The 14,951-nt window shown below is 49.9% G+C and overlaps 1 protein-coding gene and 1 long non-coding RNA gene across 6 annotated transcripts in view; one reads left to right on the plus strand and one right to left on the minus strand.

Annotated features, from left to right (window-relative positions):
* CNNM1 (cyclin and CBS domain divalent metal cation transport mediator 1) overlaps positions 1-5,921 on the minus strand; it is a 19,943-nt gene extending 14,022 nt beyond the window's left edge. The window contains exon 1 of one of the 3 annotated variants that reach the window (XM_061372415.1): positions 4,356-5,919. In XM_061372415.1, coding sequence (XP_061228399.1) covers positions 4,356-5,871 — 1,516 coding nt within the window. In that variant the 5' untranslated portion in view covers positions 5,872-5,919. Of the gene's footprint in view, positions 1-4,355 lie in introns of all 3 variants that reach the window. The other 2 variants (XM_061372416.1, XM_061372417.1) reach the window with 2 other exon arrangements.
* Positions 4,964-14,290, plus strand: LOC133222614 (uncharacterized). Of its 3 annotated transcripts, none has more exons than XR_009728324.1 (2): positions 4,964-5,076; positions 13,857-14,290. It is a non-coding gene; the product is annotated as an uncharacterized LOC133222614 (long non-coding RNA). The 3 variants fall into 3 exon arrangements; XR_009728322.1 differs by lacking the exon at positions 4,964-5,076 and adding an exon at positions 11,719-12,562; XR_009728323.1 differs by lacking the exon at positions 4,964-5,076 and adding an exon at positions 13,417-13,665.
* The last annotated feature ends 661 nt before the right edge of the window (positions 14,291-14,951 follow it).

Consider the following 14,951-nt stretch of genomic DNA (forward strand, 5'->3'; position numbering starts at 1 on the left):
CCATTAACTACTTGAAGAACAGGAGAAGATCATGACTTCCCAAAGGCGCTACAGAACAAGGAGGTGGACCTCAAGGATGAGCTCCCCATGAGAGAACTCGTATCATAAGACCGAAGCTGCAACACACATTGCTTTGGTTATCTTCTAGGGTTGGAGGAGGAACAGGCTGCATCACCCACAGTATTTCACACTGAATGAATGCATAGATCTTTCCTCCTAGCTCCATATTCCCAAAGTGACGTTTGTCCTACTGGGACCTCATCTGCTCCTCTGCATTGATTAGCTTGCTAAATATGGTGCAGTTATTTCTCTGCTGCATTAGGCACTTCCTCCTGACAGCCTAGAATAAAGCCAGGTACTCTGAGATGTACCAATACAAACTGCCAAGAAATTGTCTCCTAATTTTTTCACTCCTTCAGTAGTTTCAGCATCTTTCAGGCTGCAGGTGGCAAAATTGACTGTACTGGTATGCACCTTCTTTCTAGAGAACTGGAGATACATTCTGTGTAGTGCCCTCCACTTAGCACTTCAATGTAAATGCTGCACAACTATGCATGCCTTCTGTAAAGACCCTGTCTGGCTTGCCTGAAAAGATGGCAAACTGGGTGCTCAGGCTTCATTATTTCTGAGCTCATTCCACTGAGTTTTGATGAGAATATAAATGCAAAACCATTTTCTAGCATAAGCATTTCCTTCCTTCAGCTGGACCAGTCTCACTCTGCTGTAATGTTGTGTTTCAATACAGTTTTTGCAGCTGCCCTCCTCTTTGGGGCTGTGGGTTGGAGTCACAGCTACCAACCCCACACGCTGCTGCTGTTTGCAGCCTTCTCTGCTGGGTTTTTCCCAGTTCCCATTAGTCCCCCCCAGTTTAACTATCTTTCCCCAGGAATTAGTGCTAAAAGAAACATCGAACAATGCCAAGCAGCTGCAGGCTTGTGAAGGAGCAGATGTGAAGGCTTTGACCAGTTCTGCTGTGATGGGGCAGGGGCCAGGTTTTGTCAACCAGGAGCTCAGAGCTGCTCTGGGGCACTATAACCACATTGTGGCATCAGCTCCATAGGTGCTACTGAAGCGTATGCTACTACTTTCTCACAATTTAAATGTTTTGGCAAGCTAATGCTACACAAGTGTCCTTCCCCAGGCCCATGGAGTGTAATCCCATCTACACAGGGTTGTGCTGGGGGAGAGGGGATCTGCAACCCTCCTATGGATTAAACTCAAGGAAAACATCACGCATCTTGATGGAACTTTGCCCAGATGAGACTAGGTGTGAGCATACCTAGAAACGAATGAAGGAAAACCTCCCTTCAAACCCTGCTATAAAAGACTAGAGAGGAAAAAAAGCTGATTATCTTCATAGCTAGGATAGCACAATGAGAGAAAAGAAATGCATCATGTAAACAAGGATAATAATGTGATACTGGCAAGTAGGAGGAGAGACAAAACCAGGATGTGCTGCTGGAGGTGTTAGCAAGTCTCAAAGTGCTGTATTTAATCATCACTTGACATTTTCAGTAAGAAAGAACAAATGTTTGCGTACTGTAGCAAGGAGCTCTGGCAGCGAAATTGTGTTACTTGTTCATTATGCAAAAAAAAAAAAAAGGCATTTTGGGCATATTGGATGTGGCATTAATTAATGTGAACATTAATCACTAGTGAAACAGATCAGAAATATACATTGCTATTCAGGAAGGAAAGATTTAAAATGTGATGGGTATTTTGTATAAACACTGTAATAACAAAAAGAAAGAAAGGATACAAAACCTGTTTGTGTTAACCATGGGACAAGGAAAAGCAAGCTGGCAAGGTTTCTCTAGAGGTTTGTTTGGGACCTAGGGACCTGGAAATGATTCTCAATGCCCATCCTTACCAGACTTTAATTTCCTAGAAACATACTGGAGATCGCCTCAACGGAGCATTTGCTGTCCTGCAGGCACCCTGCATGTGCGAAGTGATGAATGCCTTCATTAAGCACTCACTGAACCAACAAGCAGTCAGCCTACTCTCTAATTAGTGGAGGTGTCACAGAAGACCTGGCCATGGAAAGCAACCTTGATTGGATCAAACAAGATAACTTCACCATAATTCAAATGGACACAGAAAAGGAGACGGTGATCAAGATTCTTAATTACAAATGGGAAATCTTTATTTTAGAAATTAAATAGTCAAGTGAGCAGGGCTGAAAGAGCAGGGGATGGGACTGAAGGCAGCCAGGAGCAAACATCTGTCGCAGTGCAGGAGCCAGCATGGGAACCTGTATTTGGAACTGGGAAAATGGATTTTAGGAGAGGCTCAGGACTGGGCTGGGGGTGTCCATCTACAAACACGGGGTGCTGGGAGTAACTAAATGCCTACAAATAGGGGAAAGATGAACTGGAAGAGAAGAGTAACCCCTGGGGAGAACATTTCAGGGAAGAGCTGGAACTGCTAACCACAATGCTGAGTTAGACACCAAGACCAAAAGCAAGGCTTTTCAGCCACGAGATTTAGAAACAAGAGGAAATGAGGTGGGAGCAGAAGTAAGTTTTAAGCAGAGCTCTACATAGGGGCAAAATGCCCCAGGAGGCCATTATGGCAAAGAGATGTAAGGGAAAAAGAGCCTGAAGCAAAATGCCAAGAGTTTAATTAAGCAACTGGGTGATATGGTTTAGTGTGAGGTGTCTCTGCCCATGGCAGGGGGGTTGGAACTTGATGATCTTAAAGTCCTTTCCAACCCCAACTGTTCTATGATTCTATGAAAGCTGAAGAAGGATGGACAATCTTCATTTGAGATAAGGACTTGCACTTGAAAGTGTAGGGCAGGAAGCAAGGCTTGTTAGCATACCTGTCAGCTAAGGGAGCAACACACACAACACATTTATTTTCAAGCAGAGCAGAGAGGGGCAGCAGCAAAGGGCAGTAAGCTAAGCAACCACAAATCCATTTCTAGAGGTTGGTTGATCCACAGGGTATCAGGCTTTAGAACAGCTCTGGAGGGGGAAGCAGCTGAATACACCAAAGTAGATCAGATAAAGTGCAGGGGAGACTGATCAAGGGGGTCTGTGCCAAAGTCATCTTTGGTAGCACTGAACTCTCTAGACCAGGGAGAGGTAGCAGAGACCTCAGGTAAACTTCAGTAGTGTTGTAGTATCATCTGGAAAGCCACAGTTAAGAAAGGATAGCAAAGCACATAAGGAATTAGGAAGATGAGAGACAACTGGTTACAGTACAAGAAGCACAGGGGGAAGAGGGGGAAAATGAGGGACTACTGCTGCTCATCAGGATTGAACCCTGAGAGCAATCAGGGTTTTGCTGATTTGCACCACTGGGAGTCTCCAGTCCTGCTGAGAGGGCAGTATTGTGTACCACACACAACCCTACTCCCTGCGATCCTGCAAGGTGGTGGGGACAGTCGTGCATCTCCAGAGAAGATGCTGACCTGCATGCATCTGATGATCACTTCTCTGGCACACATCCCATCCTCCCCTTTTCCTGCAGGGAGATAACTCAGAGAGGCATTCTCTGTATCTGGAAGGGACCAGGTTAGCCTTCCTCACATGATCATCTCCGCCTGCGGCAGAGCAGCCCCAGGCAGCCCGGGAGCCGAATGCTGTCTTCCCACATTACATAATGCAGGATGTCACCGCTGCAGCCATTTCTTAAAGACTCACTCACCACGGTATGACGTACTGAGTAACACGCAGCAAAACACCATTCCCAGCGGGGGGGAAACCACATGCTGTGTGTATTCTCAAGATATGGTTAATGAAATACAGCTCCCAGCATCTCTGGGGCTGCTGCAGCTGCTGAATTATGAATACTGTCACAGCTGCAGAAAAAGTGCAGCTCTTTCTATGGGCTTAGGCTTTTCTTCTTTCTTTAAACCACTTGCACAGAAACACTCCCTAGACCTGCTTTCCACTGCTAGGCTGAAAATGTGAGCTAAGTCACAAGATCTTACCTCCTGCCATAAACTCCTATGCGCAGAACAGAGTGGTGAATACTGCCCTGCCTGGGTAGAAGTAAGTGCAAGGTAGGCACTGTGCCCATGCGGCCATGACCCCGCAGATATCACCCCTGTGGGACATGCTCACCTTCCAAGCCAGCAACCTCTGAGGCCAAAGGCTCTTACAGTCTCTATAACATCATAGGCACGACCAGGATTTCAGGTCCCCGATCCACCCCGAGGCTGCTCCACCAGGTGACACCAGGGTCACCACCACACCAGCGCATGCAGGGCACAACTCCCCCCAGCATCCCTGGTACCTGCCGGGTTCAGCCACGCAGGGGGGGCCGTGAGGCTGCTGACCTGGGAATCATTGGGGGTGCAGAGGGGTGCAGGGGGAGCCCAGGAGGTGGTGGCCCGGTGGCCTCACCCTTCTTGAACTCCTCAAGCAGCGTGTCGAGGCGCGTGTCGTTGAAGACACAGTGGAGTGGGCGGCGGTAGAAGCGGGTGACAGTCTGCAGGGGGGTGCAGTCATCGGGGTCGACGAAGGCCAGGTCCTTGACGAACAGCAGATCGACGATGTTATCACGCCGGTCGCCTTCATAGACTGGGATGCGAGTGTAGCCGGAGCGGAGGATCTCGGAGACAGTGGCGAAGTCCAGCACGGCGTCGGCACGCAGCATGAAGCAGTCGGCCAGCGGCGTCAGCACATCCTCCACCACCTTGGTGCGCAGCTCCAGCGCTCCCTGCACCATGGCCAACTCCTCCCGCACGAGGTCTCCGTGGGGGCCAGCGGCGCGCAACGTCTCCAGCAGACGCTCCCTCGTGGAGAAGACGCTGAGCTCCTGCCGCAGAGCCCAGTCCAGCAGCCGGCTGAGCGGGTAGCAGAGGGGGAAGGCGGCCAGCATCAGCAGCCGGGTGAGGCACAAGGTGCGGGAGGCGATGGCCAGCCCGTGCCGCGAGCAGACGGAGTAGGGCAGAACCTCGCCGCCCAGGAAGACGGCGGCGGTGCACAGCAGCACCGGCAGCCAGGGAGCTCCGCGCTGCCCCGCGGCCGCCGCTGCCGCTCCGCCGCCTGGCAGCGATGCGCAGAGCCAGCCTGCCAGGGCCGCGTTGGCCCCGGCCTGCCCCAGCAGCAGCGTGCACAGCAGGTAAGTGCCGCCGCCGCCGCGCACAGCCTGCACCCGCCGCGCCTGCTCCCGCTCGGCGGCAGAGCCGCTATTGCGCAGGACGCGGAGCTCCAGCGGGTCCAGCGAGAGCAGCGAGAGGCGCAGCCCGCTGAACAGCGCCGACAGCCCCAGCAGCAGCAGGGCGCCCAGCGCCCGCAGCCACCCCGCCTCAGGCAGCGGCAGCAGCCAGGCTCCCAGCGCCGGGGACGCGGGCCGGACCCGCAGCAGGAAGCCGCCCGCCGCGCCGTGGTGCGCCCAGGCCCGCCCGTCCCAGGCGCACAGCGAGAAGAGCCGCCCGCCCGGCGCCGCCGCCGCCTCGCCCTTGCGCGGCTCCCGCACCCGCACCTCGGCCAGCGCCGAGCCCGCCGCCCCGCCCGAGCGCAGCGGCCCCACCACCTCCACGTCCGAGGCCCAGGCGCTGCGCTCCCGGCACCGCTCCGCCGGGCCCCGCGCCGTCTTGCCCCCCGCCGCCGCCGCCGGAGCCGCCTCCTCGATGAAGACTAGCCGTGGCTCCCGCTCCTCCGCCGGCCCGCGGCTGCCGTTGCCCTCGGGCGGCGGCTGGAAGTAGAGGCGCAGGAGGAAGCGGCTCCCCTCCGCCGCCTGCACCGCTCCGCCTTCTAGGGACACCCGGCCCGGAGCCGTGTCCTCGGGCCGCAGCCCCAGCAGCCAGGCGGCTCCGGCCGGCGGCCGCGGAGACAGCGAGAAGAAGAGCAGCAGCACGGCACCCCTGCTCCGGCCCCAGCCGCCGCCGCCGCTGCGCCCCGGGCCCGCCGCCATGCCGCTGCACCGGCACCGCAGCGCCCGCTCGCCGCCCCGGGACTGCAGCGGGGAGCCGGCACCGCACGGCACGGCGCGGCGGCACACGTGGGCCGGGGGGCGGGCAACCGCCGCGCCACGTGCAACCGGGAGCCGGCCCGCGGCGGGAGGAGCCGGCGGAGCGGGGCTGCTGGGGGGATGGTGCGGGAGCATCCCCGCGGCGGGCGGCATCCAGCGCGCACCCCACATCCGGTGCAGGGCTGTAGGGGCAGCCTGGGCGCCGCTCCCACCCTCTGTGGAGCAGGGATTTGCCGTCAGCCTCCCTCTGTTATCAGCTGAGGCCCGGCTCTTCTGCTCTTCCGTTCAAATTCAGCTCCCTTCTTCCCGAGGGAGCGATTTTAATTAATTATTTATTTATTTATATGGGAGGGCGGGTAGTCGTTAGCTTTGCAGTCTTGCTAGGAAACAAATGCAGCACGCGGTGCCTAGCAGCTATTCTCCAGTCTAGACCTCATGACGAATGTGATACCCAAACGGCTTCAGGAGTATGATGTGCTGAAGAAGGCGCTTCAGAGACTCTGGAACTTTTGAGTCTTCCCTGGACCAACATCCGCAAGAATCTCGAAACGAGGCTGGGGCACTGGAAAAGAGTTGGCTGCTTACAGGCTCACTGGTGTCAAAGCAGGAAGCCGGTCAGAAAATGCCATGGAGGAAACGGAAGTGCTCCGAAAATCCTCGTTATTCACTCATTAGTGCACCCATGAAAATGGGCCACTTTCTGTGTCAGTATGTCAGCAGGCAGATAGGCACGAATTGCTGCCAGGGAGATCGGTGCTCCTTGCCGCTTTAGGAGAGGCTCTTCCCCCTCCTGGGAGAGGCAGGTAACTTTCTTCCAAATTCCATTAATTCCCTGGCATTTAGCAGGAGCTGTGTGCTGCTTCACACGCTCTTCCTGATCTTTCCCTTCCAAACTACTCCTAAGCTCCAATGGGGGAACTCTGCCTGCTGCTCTACCAGGGTATAACATACAGAGGAGCCAGCTGACCACCTCCTTTTGTAGACCTCACTCCAACTTAGACTGTCCCAAGATTACATCTCACAAACTGCCTTAAGTGGTACCCGGAGTGACTAGGGACAAGATCCATCTGCTTCTGCCTTCCTCTCTGCAGGTGGTGGGGACAAGCACATGGCTGCTGCTTCCTCATTAGGGCCCTATGGGAACTACTGTTTGAGACCATCCCAAATTTGAGAAACTGGAGGCTGTCATCAGCAATGGATTTCCCAGAGATTTCTTGATGCTGAAAACACTGTAAAGAGAATCTGTTTTTTGTGAATCACACAGCATTTGGAAGCTGTTTACCCCTGCCAGTCGTTACTCGTCATTATTAACTTGTAGGTTAGATGCCTGAAATAGTTTCTGTTGGTAAGTTTTTCAGTACAGGAATTGGGACTGTGAATTACAGGCTTGCTTTTTTTTTAGTTAAGTAAGTACTTGGAAAGTATTCCTGTCCATAGTACCCTTGTCACCAGAATCCCTCGGAGAGCAGTTTGGGAACCACTGGTCTAGTCTAGTACAATTCAAAACCACACCATGGCACTGCAGGAGGAGGAACCACAAGGTGGCAATCTCTCTCCGTACTTCTACTGGCAAAATAAACCTCTGGCAAAACAATCTCGGACAATAACTGTCTAAAGCTGCAGAGACTGTTGGTCACATCTTGTATCTTCCAAGAGTCACAGCAATATTCCTTTCGATGCTGGATTTTCTCTTCTGAACACTTTTCCCTTTAAGATGAAATTCGAGGTGGCACTGGAGGCTGCTCTTTGCTGGCTTTTCTATCCTTTACCCCCAAATGGACACCAGATGTTATTTGTTAGACTGGTAACTACCGGTGGTGCTCGTGTGTGTGCTGGCAAAGCTACTGTGTGCTTGGAGGCATTATCTGGTTCAGAGTGTTACTAACCTTGTTATACTCACATACGGTGAAACAGTCGTGCCAGAATCCTGCTTCATGTACTGAGATGCCTCAATGGGAGCAAAATAACCTGGGTGTTAGGACTAGGCAGTGACCTGTAGGTTGAGTGTGGCTTATGATCTCGATGGGAGTGCAAAACCTCAGTAACAACAGCTCTGCTCTCAAAAAGGTATGGCCAGAGGATGTAAAAGCGCAGAAGAATAACACCTAGTCTAGGATGGAGCTACCTTGGTCCTACAGTATTACACACCATCTGTTGCAATGAGCTCCGTCTTGATCAGGACATAGTTGTGTTCTTGCCAGATGTTAGCTTACATGTGCTATATGTAAAAGTAAACTGGTGCGAAAGCTGTGGTCCGATGTGCTTTCAGTAGGATTTGCCCTGCATAAGTGACGATGTGCTAGCCAGCCTCTTGCTGAGAGGATGCACTCCAGAAGTTGCAGGTGTGTGGCTGGAGTGTGTTCAATGAGTCAAGATAGGAAAAATCTTCCAAAGCTCCAAATAAGACAAAACAAACTAAGCTTTAGCACATGCTCAATTGATTGAGTCTTTGGCAAAGTATGATGTGAATTTGCAAGGCTCTTGCTGAGGCCCATACTGGCTGTATCCTGCCTGGTGAGTCCTTCAGCAAGCTGCCCTTGTTTTCTTCTTATGCTGAAACATCTGTCTTTTTTCACCGGTTCTCCCCTTATGACATTGTTCTTCAATTAGAAATAACAACCCACCTCCCACTCACCAGAACTGCTCAGACTCTGCTTTACACCATACTTGCCACCACTGAGCTTCCTCTGCAGCTTCTGTGTCACAACCTGCAACGTCCACAACCCCTGCTGGTGGTGACATCTCTGATGATGGCTGTCCTCCTCCAGCCCTGACTGTGTGGGTCCAGGCAGGACGTAGAGGAGGAGGGAAGCTTGGACACAGGAAATGTCGTAAAGTCCCTCACATCACTTTGACTTCAAGGCCTGAAGTCAGAGTCCCAGAGGCTGCAGGTTGCAGCTCGCTTCCTTTGTGGTTGATGGGAGCCCGGGGGTTCTGCTGTCTGCTGGTCCTATAGAAAAGGGCCAGGAGCCACCACGGGACTGCTAGTGGGGATAGAAATGTTAGCAATCCAAATCATGATGGGAAACAGAAGGAGGAAAGAAAATGTGGATTTTAATTTATTTTTTTATTTTCCCAGAAAACAGGAAGAAATCAAGCAAGCACAAGGCTGGCTTCTCCCAGAACGTACGTGCAATGTGATTGCCGCTAGTGCTCTGTAGCCAGCTGAGAGAGGATACTTTCCCCCACGTAAGTGAAGCAAGCAGCGAGATGTGGGATACATGATAACTTCTGAGGCAGAAGGAATAAGACCCCAGGCCAATGAGCTCCAAACAATGCATCGTGTCTTTTAATTTTTTTCCATCTCTGAGCCTGTGGTGCTCAGTTAACCTCTTTGTGCTGGCCAGGGTTGCTGCACGTTTGCAAAGGTTTACGCAGCCTTCTGGATGATGGCACGTTAAGCACTCAGGTTGCGATAACCAGTTTTCTCCTGAAATTATACCAAAACTCTGTTTGATTTAAACTGTTTCCCAAGCATTTTGGTTAATAAGAAAAGACAGTCCACTCCAAGAGAATCTAACTTGAGGAAGCCATGAAATTTAATTCATTTCTGCAACTTAAATATATAATCAGTGACATATGGTAATACTAAATACGGGAGAAAATGTCGTTGTTTAAGTCAAATTTCTGCATTCAGTCAAAATCCAATAGCTGTAACATCAAACTGTAGTTTCCATTGTACAGGAAATAAAGCATCGTTTTTTCAAAGAAAAGAGACATGCAATTGCATGCCTATTACATTGCTTATATAGCTTTATTTATAGCTTCTCCACGTTGCTAAAAAGGGCTAACAGAAGGGAAACTGTGGAGGCAGAAGAAACGAGGCAACACACAGACAGTGGTAGAAAGGACAAAGGAGATGTTTGCCATATGAAAATACACTCCTTCCCTGCAGTTGTTTCTGGGCAATAAACTACTGCGCCTGGGCTATGGACCTTGCACCTTCCCCATCACTTCTGCAGGTATTCAAGCACTGAAGCAGCACTGAGGTGAAGCTGTGTTGCTGTAAGAACTGTGGAAATGCTTCTCTCAGTGCTCTCTGCCATCGTGCAACATTTTTCTTCTGCCCCATTAAACTCAAGACAGGAGAAGGAACTATTTGCTTGCTCATTGTCGGTAGGAGGGATAGGGTTTATGTCAGATTTGTGTAAAGCTGCAGGCAGACCATGTGTTTGCATGATTTCAACCTTACAAGTGATGCTTGCAGACATTTGTCTCTCCATCACCACCTTAAAGAGCTCAGGAACTTAACTGTTGCTCTTGGAATTTATGCAGAAAGTTTTTCTGGATTTATTTGAGAGCTTTCTTGGGGCAATAGAAGCAGAGAATTGGTTTATGGTCTATCCAGCTTCACCCTGTTTCACCTTCCCTCCATTAGTACATCCTAGTGATGTCACTGCCGGCCTCTCGTCCTTTCACCAATGTCCAGCGGTGCTCATTTCCGGCCCTCCTCATCTCCTGGGTTCCTTCTGGGCATTCACTGCTTCTACACTGCTGGCATTTCACTTTGTTTCTCCGTCTGTCTCTCCAGTTGTCAGGCATGACCCACAGTTCTCAGCACTTCCTCCTCTTTCTCTCTATCTGAGTTTCATGTGTTGCTTCTGATTCCTCTACAAAAACCAATGGCTTGCAGCTTTGACATAGTTGATTTCTCCTGCTGTCTATAGCAGGGCCATCCTCAGTTGTCCTGGCAAAGTTGGTGACAGAGGTGCCATAATCAAATAGAGAGGACAGAGGTTTACAATTTTATCATTACCTGAAATTCCGTTTTTTCCTGTCTCTCTCACCCCAGCAACATCTCTGCCTTGAGAACATTTTGGCTGCTCTTTCGTCCCCTGAGCTCCATCTCCTCGTTGGTTTCTGCACACAGTCCCTTCCTCTTTTTTGTAATTGACTCGTTTGCTCCTCCAGCCTTGCACTTCATCCATCTTCCTATTTCCCCTCTCTGATCTACTCCTCATGTCCACTTCCTTCAGTTTTGCTGCTGGAATGTGAAGCATCCCTCCAGAAAAATAGGTCTCTGAACTTTTACCATCCCCCCTGTATTCCCTCTTCCTTCACCTCTATCATCTCCTCCCAGATGGTGGGACAGATACTTGTTCACATTCATTCTCAGGCTTGCAAAATTGGCATATTCACTTCTCTTTCCTTTTCACGTGATGATGTGAAACGATGGTAATTCTACACATTTCTCTGCTCCTCAGGGCTGGGCTTAGTTTGGGGGAAGTGTGTCTGAGGCTCTTGTGGTCTTTGGAGATCTGCAGAGCTCTGGTTCTCACTGGTGTGTTGTTCCCCTGACTTGCTTCTACTCAAGGTACAAATGACAACAGCTAAATCAGACCCAGCCATTGATGACTACAGAGAAGTTTGGAAATCCAAAGGGCATTCTCTGTCAAAGGGTGTTGTCATACACAGAGGTATCCTCAGTCACTATGTGGATGTTTTTCTGCTTGCTGAAGAGGCAGTGGGCAAAGGGGACTTCTGCTTGCTGGGACGGCACCCGGTTTGACCAGCCTCTGGAGCAGTTCCCACACCTTGATGGAAATTGTGCATCTTAGTTTTTCAAGAACCTCAAAACATCTTTTGGGAGATAGACACTTGGGGAACTCCCTGTCTCTCTCTATAGACGAACCTCCGGGATTAGGGTACCCTGTGCTAGTCCGAGTATATTTGAGACCAGGATTGAGGAAAACAAAACATGCAGTTTATTCCAGCAGAGTACATGGTGTCTAACTGCTCACAGGGATGGAAATTAAGTTACAAAAAAAAGAAAAAAAAAAGGAAAAAAAAGAAAAGAGATCATGAACCAGCAGCTGCCGTTAGCTTTAGCACACCTTCACCCCCCAGTTTCTCATGTGGCTTCCCCTGGTGTGCCAGCTAGGGAGAGCCCACACCCACAACCTTTATGAGACCAGTGCCTTCTTTTTGTCCATGTCACCTTTTTCTATAGTTTTCTTAATCAGGCAGCTAGCGAGTACAGAATGACTCTCAAAGGAAAGCCTGGCAGCACTGTGCTCTATTTTCCTATGGCTAGACTTGGAAATACCAGTTTGTGTTTGTTTCATGCTGGCGAAAAGGCAAAGAGCACTGCCAACTGTGTTTTTTCTGACCAGGCAGTTAGTTTTGATTGATGCCTTGCTTTTTGCTCATACAGATGAAGGAAGCGCTCTCAGTAGGCTTGCTTTCCTCCTGCTGTCACTGAGCTCCCCAGCCAGCCAGTCCTCTCAGCCCAGATGTATTTGCTTGTTACAGAACTTCCCAGGTCATCTCCATTAAACAGCAATGCACCAATAGTATATTAAACTGAGTAACTCCTCTGCCTGCTTGTTCAGGTTAGATGTGATACATAAATGTGCTAGAAAATGGTTTCAGCAGTGGAGTTCAGACTGTGCAGCACCCAGCTTGACACTGGCAGTTTTAGAAGGTTGCATTCCAGACATTAAGGCTCTTGTGAAGATGATGGGCAGTGCAGTGCAGAAAGAGAAAAAGCCTCAATAAAAGGAATCTGTCATGCAATGGAGTGGTGTGATGACCACAGATTTACCACATTCCCTGGGCTTGCTCTTCTTCTCAGAAATTGTCATGCCATGGTACAGGGCAAGAACTTAAGAGTCTGAAAAGAAAGTGTATTTTGGTAAAGTATCTCTAGATAACGCTCTTAATTGTCACTTGCTGAATTTTCTCCTTGCTGGCTTCTTTTAGAGCATCCATAACTCAGGTTTACTTGACAGCACTACAGAAACAGACATGGTTGATATCTTGGGAATCAAAGACATGATGATTGTTTTTTTTTAAAGGCTGTCTAGCCTGTTTTATCCTTCCCAGCCTAATGGAGGTTTGTTTGGTACAGCACATCCTCTGATGATAATAACTTTCATCATTTAGGAGCAGAAGTTTATTTTCTAGTGAACTAAAAATGTTCGTCCTAAGGAGATTTCCCCCATTTTCTTTCAGGCCGATTTGTACAGCCTGAGATCTCGGTTTAAATTTCCGTTGTGCTTTTATTTCTCTCTCTCTTCCCCACCCTCTGCCTTCCCCCCCCCCCTCCGCCCCAGTCAGCCCTGCCGTCCAAAGAGGTTTCATGTACTGAAACCCTTCAACAACTGCTCAGACGATTTACAACAAGCACTTTCACAGGCAGTAGCTCTACAAAAGCAAGGAAAAGGCGAACTACCTATAATAACGAAGTTAAATGCAGTTTTAAGTGTTTGTGAACTCCAACTGACTGAAAGGGTGCCAAACGTTTTGCAAATATACACAAAAAGACAGGCCCCTGCTCTAATCTGCTTATAAATTAAAAGGAAAGTTCATTGGCAAGAGCAGAAGAGATGATATGACATGCTTTAAATAGTTTATAGGGAGCTGGAGGATTGTTGTTTATTTGGTGATGTTGGGAAAATATTTAATGTGCTTTGGTTAAACTCTTTATAGAAATGCTTCTCCTCCCCCGGTTTGTTTTTTTGGGTTTTTTTGGGTTTTTTTTTTTTCTTTCCAATGACTGTTTTGGAGATTAAAACCATCAGGTTTAGAGTAGATGGAAAAAGGAGAAACGTATTTCCAAATCGACAAAACCGCGAGTAAATCTTTATAGATAGCTTTTATGTGAGTCAGGCTTTCTAAACTAATTATCGTAATATAAGAAAGGACCAGCGCTTCACCGCCCCGCGCACGGCGAGCAAGGTCGCAGCTGGTGTAAATCGAGATGCCTCCTATCTGGTTTGCATTGCTGTGAAGGAGGTGAGCTGTGCCCCCTCCTTGCAGGTTCCTGGACCAGCCCCGAGCGGTGCCGGTAATTCTCGGGGCTCCCGCACCTCCCTTACTGCCCCACCGCTCAGAAATAATAACCAAAGTATTAGAGTTTAAAGGGCTTCTATAGCAAACCTACCATTTATTTTAAAACCAAACCCCCAAACCGGTGAATTTGTTAGGTTCGCCTTGCCCTTGCTGTGGCGAGATGCGAAAAGGGGTGCAATCGCTTTTCCGAGGCCACCGGATCGAGGCAGACTCCAGCTGTTGGTCTGGAAAGCTGAGACAGGTAAGGGAATATGTTCTTTAGCGCCTTCTTCCCAGAATCTGGAAGCTGACCCCGGCAGCTGGGAGACTTTTTGCTCCTTTCCCTGCTGTTTTATGTTGTTGGTGATGTCTCCGCAGATAAGTGACTTCGCTGCATCCGGAGTTTGCGTTCGAAGCAGAGACTAATTATAAGGAACGTTTCAGAATAAACACATTTCCAAAGAAGTTTGTTTGTAAGGGGAAAATACATGTGTAAAGGAGGTTAAATGGGACAATTTGTTTCCTTTCTTGTCTTTTTCTACCTAACCCGCTAGAGTTTCGTTTTAAAATAGAGGCATCCTTAGCAGGAGACGCGGCACAAAATGTTGGCCTGTAACCACAGCTCTGATTTGAGAAACAAATGCCCCTGAAGCCTTGCTGACATCTGATAATGCGGGGGGAAACAATCATAAAATAACACCATGATTCAGAAACTCATGTCCCGTGTTTGGAGGTGACCCAAAAACCTGAGCAGCTTCCGAAGCTGAGGCTTCGGGTCCTGGGTCAGTTCTAAGCGCCATTGCAAACTGCGGCTGAAACATTTGCAGCCGAATACAAGTCTCCAGGCTTAAATTGCCTTCTTCCTGTCCCGGGATGCCAGGGCTTTGCACAGCTGAAATTGCACAGCCCTTTCCCCCGGATCCTCTTATTTCTGCTAGCGCTCAAAGCCCCGCTGCTCCGGGCGTCCCTTTACTGCTTTTCGTCAGCCTGAGCTGCGCCTGGCAGCGAGGCGCGTTTTGAGCCCAGCTCCCATCTATCTCCTTCTTACCGGGATGGGTTTCACGGCAAATCCTGGTTTGTGCTCTCCCTGCTCACCCCAGCAGAGACAAACGTATGTTTCATCCTCCCCCAGTCCCGTTGCTATTAACTGCACAGTGACTCCGGTTCCCCGCAACCCCTGCTTGGGTAGCCCGAGTCTGGCAGCGGGGTTACCCCTGGAGAGATAGGCTTGAAGCGTTTTGTGGGGCAGA

The sequence above is a fragment of the Neopsephotus bourkii genome, unplaced genomic scaffold, assembly GCF_033783945.1.
Source record: "Neopsephotus bourkii isolate Nb327-2 ecotype Australia unplaced genomic scaffold, CSIRO-AGI_Nbou_v1 NB_1615, whole genome shotgun sequence".
Lineage (NCBI taxonomy): Eukaryota > Metazoa > Chordata > Aves > Psittaciformes > Psittacidae > Neopsephotus > Neopsephotus bourkii.